The sequence below is a fragment of the Hemibagrus wyckioides genome, linkage group LG18, assembly GCF_019097595.1.
Source record: "Hemibagrus wyckioides isolate EC202008001 linkage group LG18, SWU_Hwy_1.0, whole genome shotgun sequence".
In the NCBI taxonomy this organism is placed as follows: Eukaryota; Metazoa; Chordata; class Actinopteri; order Siluriformes; family Bagridae; genus Hemibagrus; species Hemibagrus wyckioides.
In genome coordinates this window covers 21,187,049-21,201,762 of record NC_080727.1, presented here as the reverse complement: position 1 = coordinate 21,201,762, position 14,714 = coordinate 21,187,049, and the positions used below count along the sequence as shown (strand labels likewise).

At 37.4% G+C, this 14,714-nt stretch overlaps 1 protein-coding gene across 1 annotated transcript; it reads right to left on the bottom strand.

Annotated features, from left to right (window-relative positions):
- Nucleotides 1-35: 35 nt before the first annotated feature.
- LOC131369061 (complement factor B-like) lies at nucleotides 36-7,690 on the bottom strand. The gene is made up of 19 exons (XM_058415480.1): nucleotides 7,556-7,690; nucleotides 7,023-7,214; nucleotides 6,743-6,928; nucleotides 6,440-6,613; nucleotides 6,237-6,323; nucleotides 5,998-6,131; nucleotides 5,499-5,646; nucleotides 4,975-5,106; nucleotides 4,644-4,736; nucleotides 4,340-4,480; nucleotides 4,076-4,164; nucleotides 3,727-3,856; nucleotides 3,333-3,480; nucleotides 3,050-3,129; nucleotides 2,861-2,961; nucleotides 1,387-1,519; nucleotides 1,026-1,072; nucleotides 583-749; nucleotides 36-262 (listed from the first exon to the last, which is right to left on the bottom strand). The coding sequence occupies exons 1-18, from the start codon at nucleotides 7,620-7,622 to the stop codon at nucleotides 585-587; spliced, it is 2,247 nt and encodes a 748-aa protein (XP_058271463.1). The 5' UTR covers nucleotides 7,623-7,690; the 3' UTR covers nucleotides 36-262; nucleotides 583-584.
- Between the last annotated feature and the right edge of the window lie 7,024 nt (nucleotides 7,691-14,714).

Sequence of the window (14,714 nt, the reverse complement as noted above, 5' to 3'; positions counted from 1 at the left end):
AAACTGGGGTAGGTGGAATTACGAGGAGACAATGCTACCCTTTTCTTTTATTTATATCATACAATATATAAGAGGACATTAAAAGCAGTAAAAAGAAGTGAAATGATTCACATGGTTCATACAGATGGTTTACAGTTTGCAGATTTGTAATACAAGTAAAAGTCACTAACACGCTCCGATTTTGACCTGATTATGTCATATGAGGTTCTCAATATCAGTCTTGCATACATTAAGACAGTGGGGTCAAAGGATTCCCAGTGGTCTGTGGATGGAAATGTTCGAGAAAACCACAATTAATTTATTAAGTTATTATTTATTTCACAAATTTTTGAAGAAAACCCTTGGCTTAGAGCACAAGGTCAGGAATTATTTTAATCACTACAGTCATTTTTTTAGTAAACATTTTTAAATAAGTAATTATAACAAAAGTTTGAGACATGACAGTAATAAACCATCAAAATTTTATTGTCGTACTGTTGAATACATTGATGAGACAATTTGCAGTGGCATTAAGTAGCTATTAAGTGGAGAAGCAACAAGGAGCGAATTAAATGTTTACAGAAAATGTAAATAGAAATTAACCTTTATATAAAGTGTAGAGGCGTATCTATTTCGTCATTGCCCAGGTGTTCTTCAAGAAAGCTTCGTACTGTCAGATCGAAGAGATCAACGTGGAAATCTCTGGCGTCTAGAACATCGACTTCCCCAGATGAGCACACATCAATCAGACCCCAGCTGATGACTCCAACCTGTTTATGATTCATCAGTATTGTTAAAAAAATCCTTTCACTGTGCTTCTGAAACAACTGATATATTGTAGTATTATGGTTGGGTTCAATCATTCATTTTATCCCACTTGGTGCTATCCATCCATCCATCCTTCCATCCATCCATCCTTCCATCCATCCACCCATCCATCTAATCATTCCATCCATTTTCTATACCCGCTGAGCCATTTGCATGTGGATGCTTAAACAATAAGCTAAATGAAACATAAATTTAAAGAGAAGAGATTTAACTCTGACCTGGATCAAACGATGCATTTCCACAACAATCGGACCACCAGAGTCGCCTGTTGAAAGAGTTAAAGTTATTTAAGACTGGGCATAATTTTATGCGAATTCTTTTTAGAAAATTAAAGTAAATTATATACATATTGCCAAAAGTTTTGGAACACCCCTCCAAATCATTGAATTCAGGTGTTGTCTTGGTATGAAGCTGAAGCATTAAGAGTTTCTTTCACTGGAAAACTAAGGGGCCGAGCCCAACCCCTGAATTCAATGATTTGGAGGGGTGCCCGAAAACTTTTGGCAATATAGTGTATGTCATCTGTGTCTTGCAAGTTGTCCCTGAGTTGTGTGCTAATAAAATATCATGACATATTACCTTTGCAAGTAATCACATCTCTGTAATCTTGTGAAGCTCCTCCAGTGCAGAAAAACTTATCTGTTATCATCGCCTGTGCAGTTTCATCTGAGATATTTAATGTCTTCTTAGCCTGTTCTACACAGCTGAATTTCTAAAGAAATGAGGAACCAGAACCTGACATTAGCAACTTTGTCTAGTGACATGTGAAAGACACTGGCGACCAATTTTAAAACATGAATTCACTTTGTATGCAGCTGAGCAAAATGTACACACCCTCGGCTGAAGCCATTCAAACTCTGCACGTTTCAGGTGACTATACGTTTTCAGTGTTAAGTAAAATACTCACAAAAGTCCTTATATCATTTTCTGCAATTTTCCAGACCCACTGGAATTCTGATATAGTGAATGAAAAAAGTTTTAAAACTTACCAAAAAAAACAAAAAAAAAACCAAGAATTAATATCTGTTTACCTCAACTGTACAATATAATATCCAAAATGGTGCAATTCATAATCCTGAGCAACAACCTGTGCTATATTATATGGCACTTATATATTATTCTGGGAAAAAATAAGAGACCACCGCAAAATAATGAGTTTCTTATGTTTTGTTCTTCCAGGTTCATGTATTGGTGAGATGAACAGTTTTGTTTCATTTTTTTGTGAACTGCTGACAATATTTCTCCTAAATTCAAAATATAACTATTGTTATTTAGAGTGAATATTTAAAGGAAATGGAAAGGAAAATAACTCAAGATCATGCAGTATTTGCGAAACTTTAATAACTCAAATGAAACAAAATGCAAATAATTTGTAAACAAATTGTGTTAATGCTTTGGCTAAATAACAATAAGAAATCAGTATTTGGTGGAATAACCCCGATTTGCATGCGTTTTGGCTCCATGATCTCCACCAGTTTCTCACATTGCTGTTGGGGAACTTTATACCACTCTTTTTGCAAAAAAGCAAATAGCTCCATTTCCCTCTTGATGACATTCCAGAGGTTTTCAATAGGGTTCACATCTGGAGATTGGGCAGTGGTCTCTGACCCATTATGCACTGTGTATATATCACACGGGCCAGCCATCAATGAGCCTTGACCGCCCATGACCCTGTCGCCGGTTCACCACTGTTCCCTCCTTGGATCACTTTTGATAGATACTGACCACTGCAGACCGGGAACACCCCACAAGAGCTGCAGTTTTGGAGATGCTCTGATCCAGTGGTCTATCCATCACAATTTGGCCCTTCGTCAAACTCGCTCAAATCCTTACACTTGTCCATTTTTCCTGCTTCTAACACAACAACTCTGAGGACAAAATGTTGACTTGCTGCCTAATATATCCCACCCACTAACAGGTGCCATGATGAGGAGATCATCAGTCTTATTCACCTGGCATTATATATGGTTTGTTTGTTTGTTTTTTCATTTCTAGACTTAAAACATTACATAACATCTTTGTGAATTTCAGATGTACAATATTATATATTTACCTGTTGCCCCCGTTTGATTGAGACATGTTGTTTTCCTTTCTTCACTTGGTCATGTTTTATGAAATGTGCCTTCACTAAGTCACTGTTCACCAGCCCTTGCTCTTTGAGAGAAACAAATAAAAACATGAAAATGAATTTGCTTAAAGCGATGCCTGTTTACATTGAAACGTGTAAGTGTTTTTAACTCACTTTGTTTCTCACATGACGCATCCTTGTCAGACAGCTGTAAAGCCCTGTTCGTCTCCAAAGTGCAGGGAATACAAATAGTTCTAGGAAACACAGAGAGCAAGGAGTTATGAGAACTGTCTCTCATTCTTAAAGAGTCCCATTTGGTCATAAGAGTCATCTCTGTCCGACGTTTTGGAGGATTGTTAAGGAGTCAGGGTTTATTTCTGATCTTCACGGGGTTAAAGTGGGCAAAATGACCCTTTTGTACAATAAGCTGATAATAATTAGACGGTAAATTCCTCACCTGAGGTCGGGACTGATTTTCACCATTTTTTTTAATTTAATGAGAGCCACGTCATATTCGTAAAACTCTTCAATATGCTGTGCCTTCTTCTTTGAGATATTATACCCAGGATGCAATTCGTACTTATCCGCCTTTAAAAGTGATTTGTCTATTCAGGGAAAAAAAACACTTACTTTATTACACACACACATACACACACACATAGATAGATAGACGCATATTTTTAGATTTTTTTATGTTATTTAAAGTTTCTATTTGCTCTGTGGTGCAAAAGCATTACAGACATTTTACATTTATAATTTTAAAACAAGATTTCTCAGAATTCAGGTGACTTGTAACAGGTTTTCCCTGACTACCATACGCACGTGTGGGCCACAATTACACATAATAATACCTTTAGAATTGGGTGCCTCTAGTTCAATAGTTTCAGGATCATCATCAAACTTGAAGCAATGGGCAGCAGTTAGAATAAACATGGGAGTGACCAATGATCCTACACAGTTTGATCTGCCACTATTTTTATGCTGTTAAGAAACAGAAAAGGAAAGAATCATGCTTACAATTTGTCAAAAATATCTGTAGATATAAATGCCATGATGTAAATGACTGAAAGCGTTTATGCTTTGTTTTATAACAGAATCATTCGTAATTTGCTGCAGCAAAACGGAACGTATCGTATCAGTTCCGGAGGCGATGTGGCAAGTGGGGAGAATATGAAGACAGAAATGAAAAACAAATCTTACATTTATAGATATCTTTATCAACCAAGGCGAAAGCTTATCAGGGTCGTAGTCTTTGTAGAGTCCACACAGAGGCATACTAGTGCTCTCGTCTAAGGAGGAAACACGAAGTAAAATGCACACACACACACACACACACACAAACACACACACTACAATGTAAACAGAATATAATGACTCAGATCAAATTCCTAGAAGAAAGTACTGAGGGAAAATCGAATTTTTCCGATTTCAAACATAATAAGTGAAAAAACAAGTTGTGAATACCGATCATTTCGTCTAGTGTCTCTTCAAGTTGTTCAATGTCTTTAAGCATAAAGAAGTACTTCTCGTTGTTATATCTTTTGGTCACCCACTCGTCAATTTTCTCTTTCTCAACATCGGATCCCACTCCGAACGCGTAAAGATCTGTAACATAAATATGTGTGTATTAGCCTAATCTATGCATATAGAATTCCAAATGCTGATATTTTCATAAAAGTTGCCTATTGCCTATTTGCTTCTGTTGGTCACATGCACAAATCCTCACTTAATATAAACTGATCTTAAGAAATATTTGTCTTTTACTCACCAAGATACTTCTCACGATTTTTATCTCCGTCCTGTACTATTTGCCTGATTTCATTAACGATAGGTTTAGGGTCTCCTCCCATATTGGCAATACCTGTAGACATAGTGAAATGTGGAGCACTGTTGATAATAGTAATAATAATAATAATAATAATAATAATAATAATAATAATATCATTAATATCATTATTATCATCATCATTATAATTATTATTATTAACAATGCAGCATATTTTGCAATAATGTTTCATATTTATTTAATAATAATAATAATAATAATAATAATAATAATAATAATAATAGGAAAGGAAGAAGAAATCTGAAATGAATACCATCGGTGAACATGATTACGACGTGTTGCGTCTGCGCAAATTCTTTCTTGTTGTTAATCTTCTCGAAACTGATGCTGTTCTTTATGGCTTCATAAGCTTTGTGAATGTCCGTTCCTGTTCTCTTTCTGTCGTCTGCCAAATTTAACCAGACAGCACATTAAAGCAGGATAACCCTAGTACACAGTTTTCCAAAAGTTTTTTTTTTTTGCAGTTAAAATAAAAAGAAAAAAAAAAATTAACAAATTACAAACATGCTAACACTTTATTTGTTTATTTATCCGTAGACATCTTTACTTGTCATATAATAATTGCCTGCCTGTTTAGACATCTATGGACGACAAAAGCACATTTTATTTACATTAGCAGTTTTAATTTAGCAAAAAAAAAAGTAATTAATTCGTACTGTAAAAGTAAAAGTTAGTACTGCACATTAAAATCTATAAACTGGATCGTCCAAATAAATGGAAAGACAAATGTCTCAAACTCAAACAGTCAAACTCATGCTTCTCCATGTCAAAACTTACCACTATCATAGGTATATTCGTCGAGCATTTTGATAATTTGCGCTATCGTCACGTGGTTCTTCTTGAATTCAGTGATTCTAATAATATGCTTTACATCTGTGGCAAAAATGATGATTTCATAATTTGGAAAAACCTCATAATAGCTGATCTGTTGAAAAAAAATAAATGAAACAGCAGTCGAGAATAGTCAGGATGAAACATTCAGACCTGGAATGGTGTCATAAGAAATGAGTGACAGCCATATGGTATACAATTTGAATATTACTAGATTGCAAGGTGCTTTGAAACATAAAATCACAAGCACAGTGTGGAATGTTTGAATAATAAGGTCTAGATTTCCTTAACATTCATTATCCAGTAAGGTGCAAAAACATTGGTACCAAATTCAGGCTTTATTTACCCATTGATGTCTTTTCAGTATGCAGCAAAAGTATTTTAAAATACTTTACCTTACACAGAATTAACTCCATCTACAATTTGAAGTTTTATTCTAATATACCTTATTTAAGAGTTTCTTAATGACACCCTTTGCTTGGGTAAAATCCTCTTCATCGATGCTGTCAGATGCGTCCAGGGCAATGTAGATGTCAAGATTTCCTTTCTGATCCAAACGTATTTTCTTTCCAGTTTGGTCTGAAACGATAAAAAACGAACTGCTATTTATGACTACGTGTAAAACCAAGTCACTCACTACAGAGGAATGGAAACTGTGGAGTCCTTGCCCGACTCCTACTGTACCTGATTCCTCATGCATGGTTATAGTAGTCTTTAGAGAACTGCTAAAAGCCTCCGCTACTTCTTCGGGAGTGTCGTACGTGAAATCGGCTAAAATGAGAAAAGAGGACTACTTTCAAATGGCACCAAGCGGACATCAGGCAAATAAACACGATCGCTGTATTACAGCATTTCTATGGTGTCTGTGGGACTATGAGGATGCTCACCATAGCACTCCGGCTCTTTCCCCGACCAATAGCCACCGTCCAGACACACGCGCACTTTGGAACCTATTAGTTTCAGATTCTTATCACAGGTGTAGGTAACTTTGTCATCAATGTCGAAAATGTGACCTTCTCTGCTGGCCCCGGGAGGAATGCCGGGGTCTGGGCAGTGATGATCTGTGGGTTTGGTGTATATTATGTTAAGACCTGGCTGTAATTCTCATAATGGTTCAATCAGACCTGTATGAAAGGTAATTTATTCATAAATTTGTTAATATACTGATGGCGGTGAAGCGTATTACTTACTGTTTTGACTACAGATTGGTGTGCCACCACTCCACTTGCCGTTGGTCTGACACACACGTGTGGCAGATCCCCGAAATGTGAACTCTGAATGACACGTATAGGTGGTCGTGTCGTTCACGGAGTAATTCCGGCTAAAAGGCCGCACGACTCCGTTCTCCAGAACATTTGGATTAGGACATGTGACCACTGAAAGAGAGTCAAGAAGATACTGATATAATGCATCTGTGTGCAAAGGGCAATTTGGTGAAGGTGGGAAGTTACAGAGTAGTGTGTTACTTACACTTGCACACTGGAAGTCTTTTGGAGACTTTGGGCTCCCACTGGCCTCTCTCACATCTACGCTGTTTAATAGATGGATAAAAACCTTCTGAGCAGTGGTATCTCAGTACACTGTTATGATTATATCCTTTGGAGAGAGTGTAAGTGCCTCCAGTGATATTCAGATTACTGTCAGGGCACTGAGACGGAGCACCTACACGCAAACAGACAACTTAAGCAGGGCATTACAGAATTTGTAGACCATTTTGTATTCTCTATTAAACATTTAGATACATTTAACATTAACTTTCACTTTACACCAGATTTGTGATTGTAATTGTAAATGAATTGTTAAAGATTGCATACGCTAGAGATCATTTTTAATGCCTAGGTCCTTCAGTGTAAATATTTTAATATGTCAGTTAAATTCTGGAATGCTGAACAATAACATTTCCGGAAGTTATTTCAGACTCAGTATGTAATATATAATAAATAGAATCTGTTTACCCTCTTCAAGCGAATAGTAGATTGTAAAGAAAAGCTCAGTAGGCTTACCGTTTAAAAAGAGGCAACGACTTAAAATCACCAAAAAGAATGAACTCCAAAAAAGCACAGGCTGCATGTTGTCTATTCAACCTTACTGGAAGCAAAATGAGAAATGAAGAACTAGAAGCTCGAGGCATACTTATATGGGGGGGTGGGGGGGGGTGGGCTGAATGGGGGCCACTTGGAGGGCAGAACTAATACCCTATGGTCACTGTTTAACCTCAAGTCAAATAAAGAAGATCACTGACCAACAATGTATAAAGTGATTATCAGTTTTGTTATCAGTCATGCCAGGGAGCAAAACGAAACATGAAAATAAAGATGTTTGAATTTATTATTACTACATCTAATTGGACAGTAGTATAACTGAAGTGCAAATAAAACTTCGATGCGAATACAGACCCTTCTCAAATTTTGTATTTATTGTAGGAATCACAAAAGGTACAAAGGTCACATGTGTGAGAGAAAATAAGTGAATTTAACTTCAAATAACATTTAGAAGACAAGACAGGGCTGGACCACACTTCCCCCTTTTTTTAAGAAGACTTTAAGAAGCACTCTGAGTCTTATCAGGCTTATCACTGAACATAGTGGTGGAATATGCTTGAGAAAATTAACTAGGTCTATTTACCTAAGACACTGAATATGTGTACTCTTATTTAATCATTTGCATTTCCATATTGAATCCTATTTCATCATTTCCATTGGATAACACAAACATTGCCTCCATGAAAAAGCATGTCGAGGTAACTTCTACTAATTTGCCAGTATTAACTCTGTTTAACTTAAGTTAGTCTGTTTTCTTTGCTAACACTTGTGCAGGATCTATAAAATGAACTGGCAAGGCAACGAGTCAAATGCTAGTTAATATTAACAGTAACGACTCAATGATGTTGAGATCAGGTCTCTGTGGGGGCCAAACCATTACTTCCAGGATTTCTTGTTCTTCTCTATGCCGAATATAGTTCTTAATGACACTGGCTGTATGTTCGGGATCATCGTCCTGCTTATGAATAACTTTGGATCAAACAACCTGCCTCCTGCTATAGCCAAACCTTTCAAATATTGACTCATCAATGTAGAGCCATTCTTCTGCACCCCAGTTCAATATGTTTTTGTGCATAATTGAGTCGCTTAGCCTTTTTTCCATGTCGGAGGACAGTAAATGGGTGTAACTGGGTCCCACTGGTTTCTGCCAGTTCTTTGCTGGATGTCTTGTGACACTTGATGTGCCTCTTTAATCTGCTGCATTAAGTTTCCTTGGAGGACCACTGAGTCTGCGGTCCTCAACGTTGATGTTTCTTTGTGCTTCTTCAAAACAGCTTGAACAAAACATCTAGAAACCCCAGGCTGCTTTGAAATCTTTGCCAGGGAGAGACCTCTGGGCAGTGGTGGCTAAAGTGGCAAAGGCTCTGGGTTGTTGATCGGGGTTCAAGCTCCATGCATCATGGCTGACCTTGCGCTCTGTTTCCAACCTCTAAAGTTGGGAAATATAAAGAGAGGGAATTTCACTGTGCTGTAATGTATATGTGACAAATAAAGGCTATTAAATTCTAATCTATTCTATTCTACCTTGCTGATGCAGTATAACTACCTTGTGTCTTGTATGACCTGTGACATGAAATTCCTTCAGTCTTCCACAACCTCAACCTAGTAACCGAGTTTGGCTGATCCTCAGTCAGGTTTAAGCCATAGCTGTTTCTCTTGCAGTTAATGACTAGGTTTTAACCTACCTATGAAATTGATGATCATTAGCACCTGCCTGATATAATTAGTTTATCATACACCTGACTCTGATCCTACAAAATCCCTGACTTTGTGCAAGTGTAAGAATTGATGCTGGTTTGAAGCTAAAGGGTAGTCACACCAAATGTTGACTTGATTTAGATTATTCTTCTGTTCGGTTCACTCACTTTGCGTTTTGTAAATTGTAAAGAATAAGCAAGTAAAATATATATGACATTATTACTTTACCACATTTCTTCACACCCGCCTAAAACTTTTCTGTACCTCCTGAATCCTGCGTCAAGAATGACTGTTGCTGGTAGGAAAGGAATCCTTTTAGGTCAAGCTTTAGTAGTTTAAAAAAAATAGGAAGCGACCTTTCACCTTGTGCAGGATTGGCAGAGTTAGATAGACGATAGACGATAGGTGATAAATAAATACGGGACAGCACCAGGTAGCGGTTCATATGAAATAAACATTGAATTATTATTTGGATTAAGTTACTGTTTAAGGGTTAAAAAAAAACATGATTATGTACCATTTAATTATTTATCTGTTTCCTCATTTTAACTAGAGATGTTACTACAGTGCATGGGTGTGGGTCTTGTGAATTTCAGGAAACTTTTGCTGAAACATGCTGACACAACATGCAAGCTAAGAAACTTGCGAAAAATAAACACAGAAAAAAGTCCACACACACGCACGCATGCACACACACACACACACACACCCTATTTCCCATAATCCACACCACACAATCCTGTGCCAATTGCTGATAAAGGGTTCCGAAAAGTTTGCTTTGCAGACTGATGTACAAAGTCCAGAAGACACTGAGGCTAACCGTAATTCCCGCTTTTAAAGGAATACAAAACAACACAACAAAAGTCACTCAGAATGGAACTCACAAAGCTACAGAGTTCTTACCTAGTGGGCTCTTACCTATAGCGACTCTGGATGAGCAAGAACATAGAGCATACATAATCATAATTCATATCGAATCTTATTTATTCATTATTGAGAGAATTTAGGGAAGATGGAATTTTAAGAAGGAATTAAGACAGATTTTAAGAAGGAATTATTATTTAAGAAAGAAATATTATGCTTTCATGAAAATGTGGAGCCACAGGAGCATGACAGAGGTCTTTACAATGTGGTGGTGTTTTTTAGTAAATAGAATGTTATAAAAGTAGAAGTAAAACTTGCTTGAAAATGCTTGCACTGCATGCAAAATAGAGAGATTTCAGATCAGGAAAGTCCATAAACTCCAGAATATCCCAATACAAGAAATCAGCAGATTCTGAAATACTCAAATGACAAAGTTGCTGAAGTCACATTTTCCTCCCATTCTGATGTTTGATGTCAATGTTAATTGAAGCTCTTGCCTCATGGCTCGGATCGGATAACTGCATGGATGTTCCTAATAAAGTGGTTGGTGAGTGCATGTCTCCTAGTTGTTCTTTTCAGTTTGATTGCTTGGTTCATCAATCCATCTGTAAAACTTATACACTAAATAAGTATATATCTATTAATTTAATTATCATTTTCAGTGCTTTTTTTTTTTTTTTTTTTTACATGTAGTTGACGACCCAAAGTCAAGCAGACGTCCCTGGGACCTGGACTAATATAAATGCTATGTGGAGTTGTGAAATAATGTCCAACCCCAGGACTTTTGGGTTTTGAAGTGAGGAGCACTGAGAACAAGGAAGCCTGTGTCACGTGCTAGAAGTTCACAAAGCCATTAAAAATTCCAACAGTCAAATTTATTTTCCTTAGAAAATTTGTTTGAAAATCCGTATGCAATTGCCAGATTTGTGAGACATACTGAGAATGAGTAGATAATTGCTCAGGACTTGAGCAGAAAGTGCTTCTTTACGTAGTCTCACATTTTAACAACTTAAAATGGATTCTACAGTAAAATTCATTTTCATGTTTGGGTTCTAGACATTGTTTCATAGGCAATTTTCAGCTTTGTGTGACATTCTGAGAATGAGAAAGGGGACTTGCCAGTGATAACAAAGGCATTACACAGATCAGGCATAACATTATGACCACTGCCAGGTGACGTGAATAAGACTGATGATCTCCTCATCATGGCACCTGTTAATGGGTGGGATTTATTGAACGTTTTATCCTCAAAGTTGATGTGTTAGAAGCAGGAAAAATGGACAAGCATAAGGATTTGAGCGAGTTTGATGAAGGGCCAAATTGTAATGGCTAGACCACTGGATCAGAGCATCTCCAAAACTGCAGCTCTTGTGGGGTGTTCCCGGTCTATCAAAAGCTCTCCAAGGAAGGAACAGTGGTGAACCGGTGACAGGGTCACGGACGGCCAAGGCTTACTGGTGCACATGGGGAGTGAAGGCTGGCCCGTGTGATCTGATCCAACAGACGAGCTACTGTTGCTCAAATTGCTGAAGAAGTTAATGCTGGTTCTGATAGAAAGGTGTCAGAATACCCAGGCGGGTAGTCATAATGTTATGCCTGTTGTTGTTATTATTATTATTATTATTATTATTAATGGAAAGATCAATAACAGGCTTATATTGTGAAATAGGAAAAGCCCAAGAGGACAAGGTTTGCATCATCTAAGAGCATTTACTACCTGGCTACTACCTCCTTCCAGCTCACAAAGTGTACGATTTGCTACTAATTGTTTTCCAGAAGCTGTGTGAGCTGCTATTTTGAATAAAACACACAGGGTAAATATGACTAGTAAAGGATGGTAAAGATGTAATATAATATCGACTCATAATGTAACATGTACTTGTATTTTGTTATGTCCATCATGTGACACGGGTACTTTGATTTTGAAGCACAAATTGTGATTTCAGATATTTGTCTTGTTACAATCTATGTGAATGTTTAGAATGTTTATCACAATTTTATCAATAACTTATCACAGCTTCAGTTAATGTCAATCAATCTATCTATCTATCTATCTATCTATCTATCTATCTATCTATCTATCTATCTATATAAATATATATATATAGAGAGAGAGAGAGAGAGAGAGAGAGAGAGAGATAGATAGATAGATAGATAGATAGATAGATAGATAGATAGATAGATAGATAGATAGACTTTATTGATCACATGGGGGAAATTCTAGTAACAATAAGAATAAGAATTATGTGTAAAGTATTTTGGCACTGTATTTCATATGCGATTGTTGTGATCAGGTTTGTGAGATTGTTAGACTCTCGAGACTATAGTTGAGTGATATTAGAAGGCGTCAAGGCGCCATCTAAAGGCGCAGGACTGATATGACTGATATGGCGTCACTTTCACGCCATAAATATCCATCCATTGTCTATAAACGCTTTATTCTTAATTAGGGTCACGGGGATCTGCTGGAGCCTATCCCAGCACACATTGGGCGAAAGGCAGGGGTACACCCTGGACAGGTCTCCAGTCCATCACACAGTCACAGACAACCACACACACACACACACACACACACACAATCAACCTAATGTACATGTTTCATATTTCATTTTCTGTTTATTCGTTGTTCACTCTTCTGTGTTCTTCTTTCCAGGTTGCTAGTTTCTTATTCCAAAAATGAAAAGGGAGGTGATCCCTGCTGCAATGGCATCAAAAACTATTGAAAACTCTTTTGGAGAAAGACTGTAGTGCTGGATAAATTCATTATAATTGTAAAGCTGACCATTTTGGTTGAGAAGTTGAATAACCAAATGAATATTATTATCAAACCACTGTTGAAAGTAAAGGGTTTTGTTTTTGTATAATAAATGCCTGTTGTTCCAGATAAAGGGGCAGCATGGTGGCTTAGTGGTTCGCACTGTTGACTCACAGCAAGATGGTCCTAGGTTTGAATTCCAAGTTTGAACCCCAAGTTTGAACAGGCAGCATGGAGTTTGCATGTTCTCCCCGTGTCTGCGTGGGTTTACTCCGGTTTCCTCCCACAGTCCAAAAACATGTACATTAGGTTGATTGGTAATTCTAAATTGCCCATAGGAGTGTGTATGTGTGGTTGTCTGTCTATATGTGACCCTGTGAAGGACTGGTGACCTGTCCAGGGTGTACCCCTGCCTTTTGCCCAGTGTGGGCTGGGATAGGCTCCCGCAGATCCCCGTGACCCTAATTAGGAATAACATGGGTATAGACAATGGATGGATGTTCCAGATAAAAAATCTATGAGGAGTAAAGTTGTGATTATAAACTAGAGACCACATTATAATTAACAATAATAACAATAAGAAATTCAGACCACCTACATGGGAAAAATAATTAGGAATGAAATTCTAAAAAGAAAGGTCTGATCCAATTAATCTTAAAGTGTAATTGAAGGTTGTAAAGTCCAAAAAGTTGAGGCCACCCTTACTGTACTCATTCATCATAACTGATTTCTTCAAGGAGTTCGTTTTAACCTGTCTTGAGCAAGATGGGCGATGACGCACTACTAGACGTAATCGATATCAATGGATACGTTAGTTAATTGTCCAAGGAATCGGATGTAATATGTCTAAAATGGTTCTTATATGTCCCAGTTGTTTTGTGCAGGTGTGGATGGCATTGTTTTCTTCCTAGAGGAGCAGAGTGCTGGGGTTGTGCTTAGAGAGACTGATTGCATGCTGTGGTCACAGGCACGGTTTAGGACAGCCATTGAACCAAACTCCCCATCCCGAGACTTTGGAGGAGATCTGTATTTATTAGTTTTAAACTATGTGCAGCAAATTGTGGAATAAATGTGTTTATAGCATCATTCTACAATGCTTACAGCTTTTATGGTGGCATGCAACTCCATAATGATGTTGATCTATCTCTACCACACAGACAGAGATAAGAGTCTAGAACTAAATTCTAATTTATAGTTATTTTGAGTTGACAGTTTTTGACTCTGACAAGAAGCCATCGTTATAATATGAATAAACAGCGCTCTCTCTCTCTCTCTCTCTAATATAAAACAGTACAGTCACTGTTTTAATAAAACTTTATCTTCTTTCTTTCTTTTTTTTTAATATAGGACGGAACTATAGCAGTAACAACCCTCGACACAGAATTATAAAAACTGCAGCAAAAAATCTACTGGAAAGGGCAGAAACAGAAGTGCAGAGTCAAATACTTTTAAAACATTATCCAAAAAAAAAACTGTATTTTACAAATCAGACAAGTCCATCTTTTATCAACAAGAACACTACTGTAATGGCAGTCCTGAACATTCAGACTAAAGATTTCCTCTTTCCTGGTTTCTGGAAGCAGTGTTTGTTCTTCTTTTGCAGGAGGAGTCTGCCTCCTGAAAATATCGGGGAAAAAGTGTCTATGCTTCATTATAGCACCAGCATGCACTTGGCCTTGTCCTGATCAGTGCATATGTCTGTCTCTGATCATGCTGCCCCTGACCCTGTATCTGACTGACCTGAGCCTGTATCTGACTGACCTGAGCCTGTATCTGACTCTGTATCTGACTGACCTTAGCCTG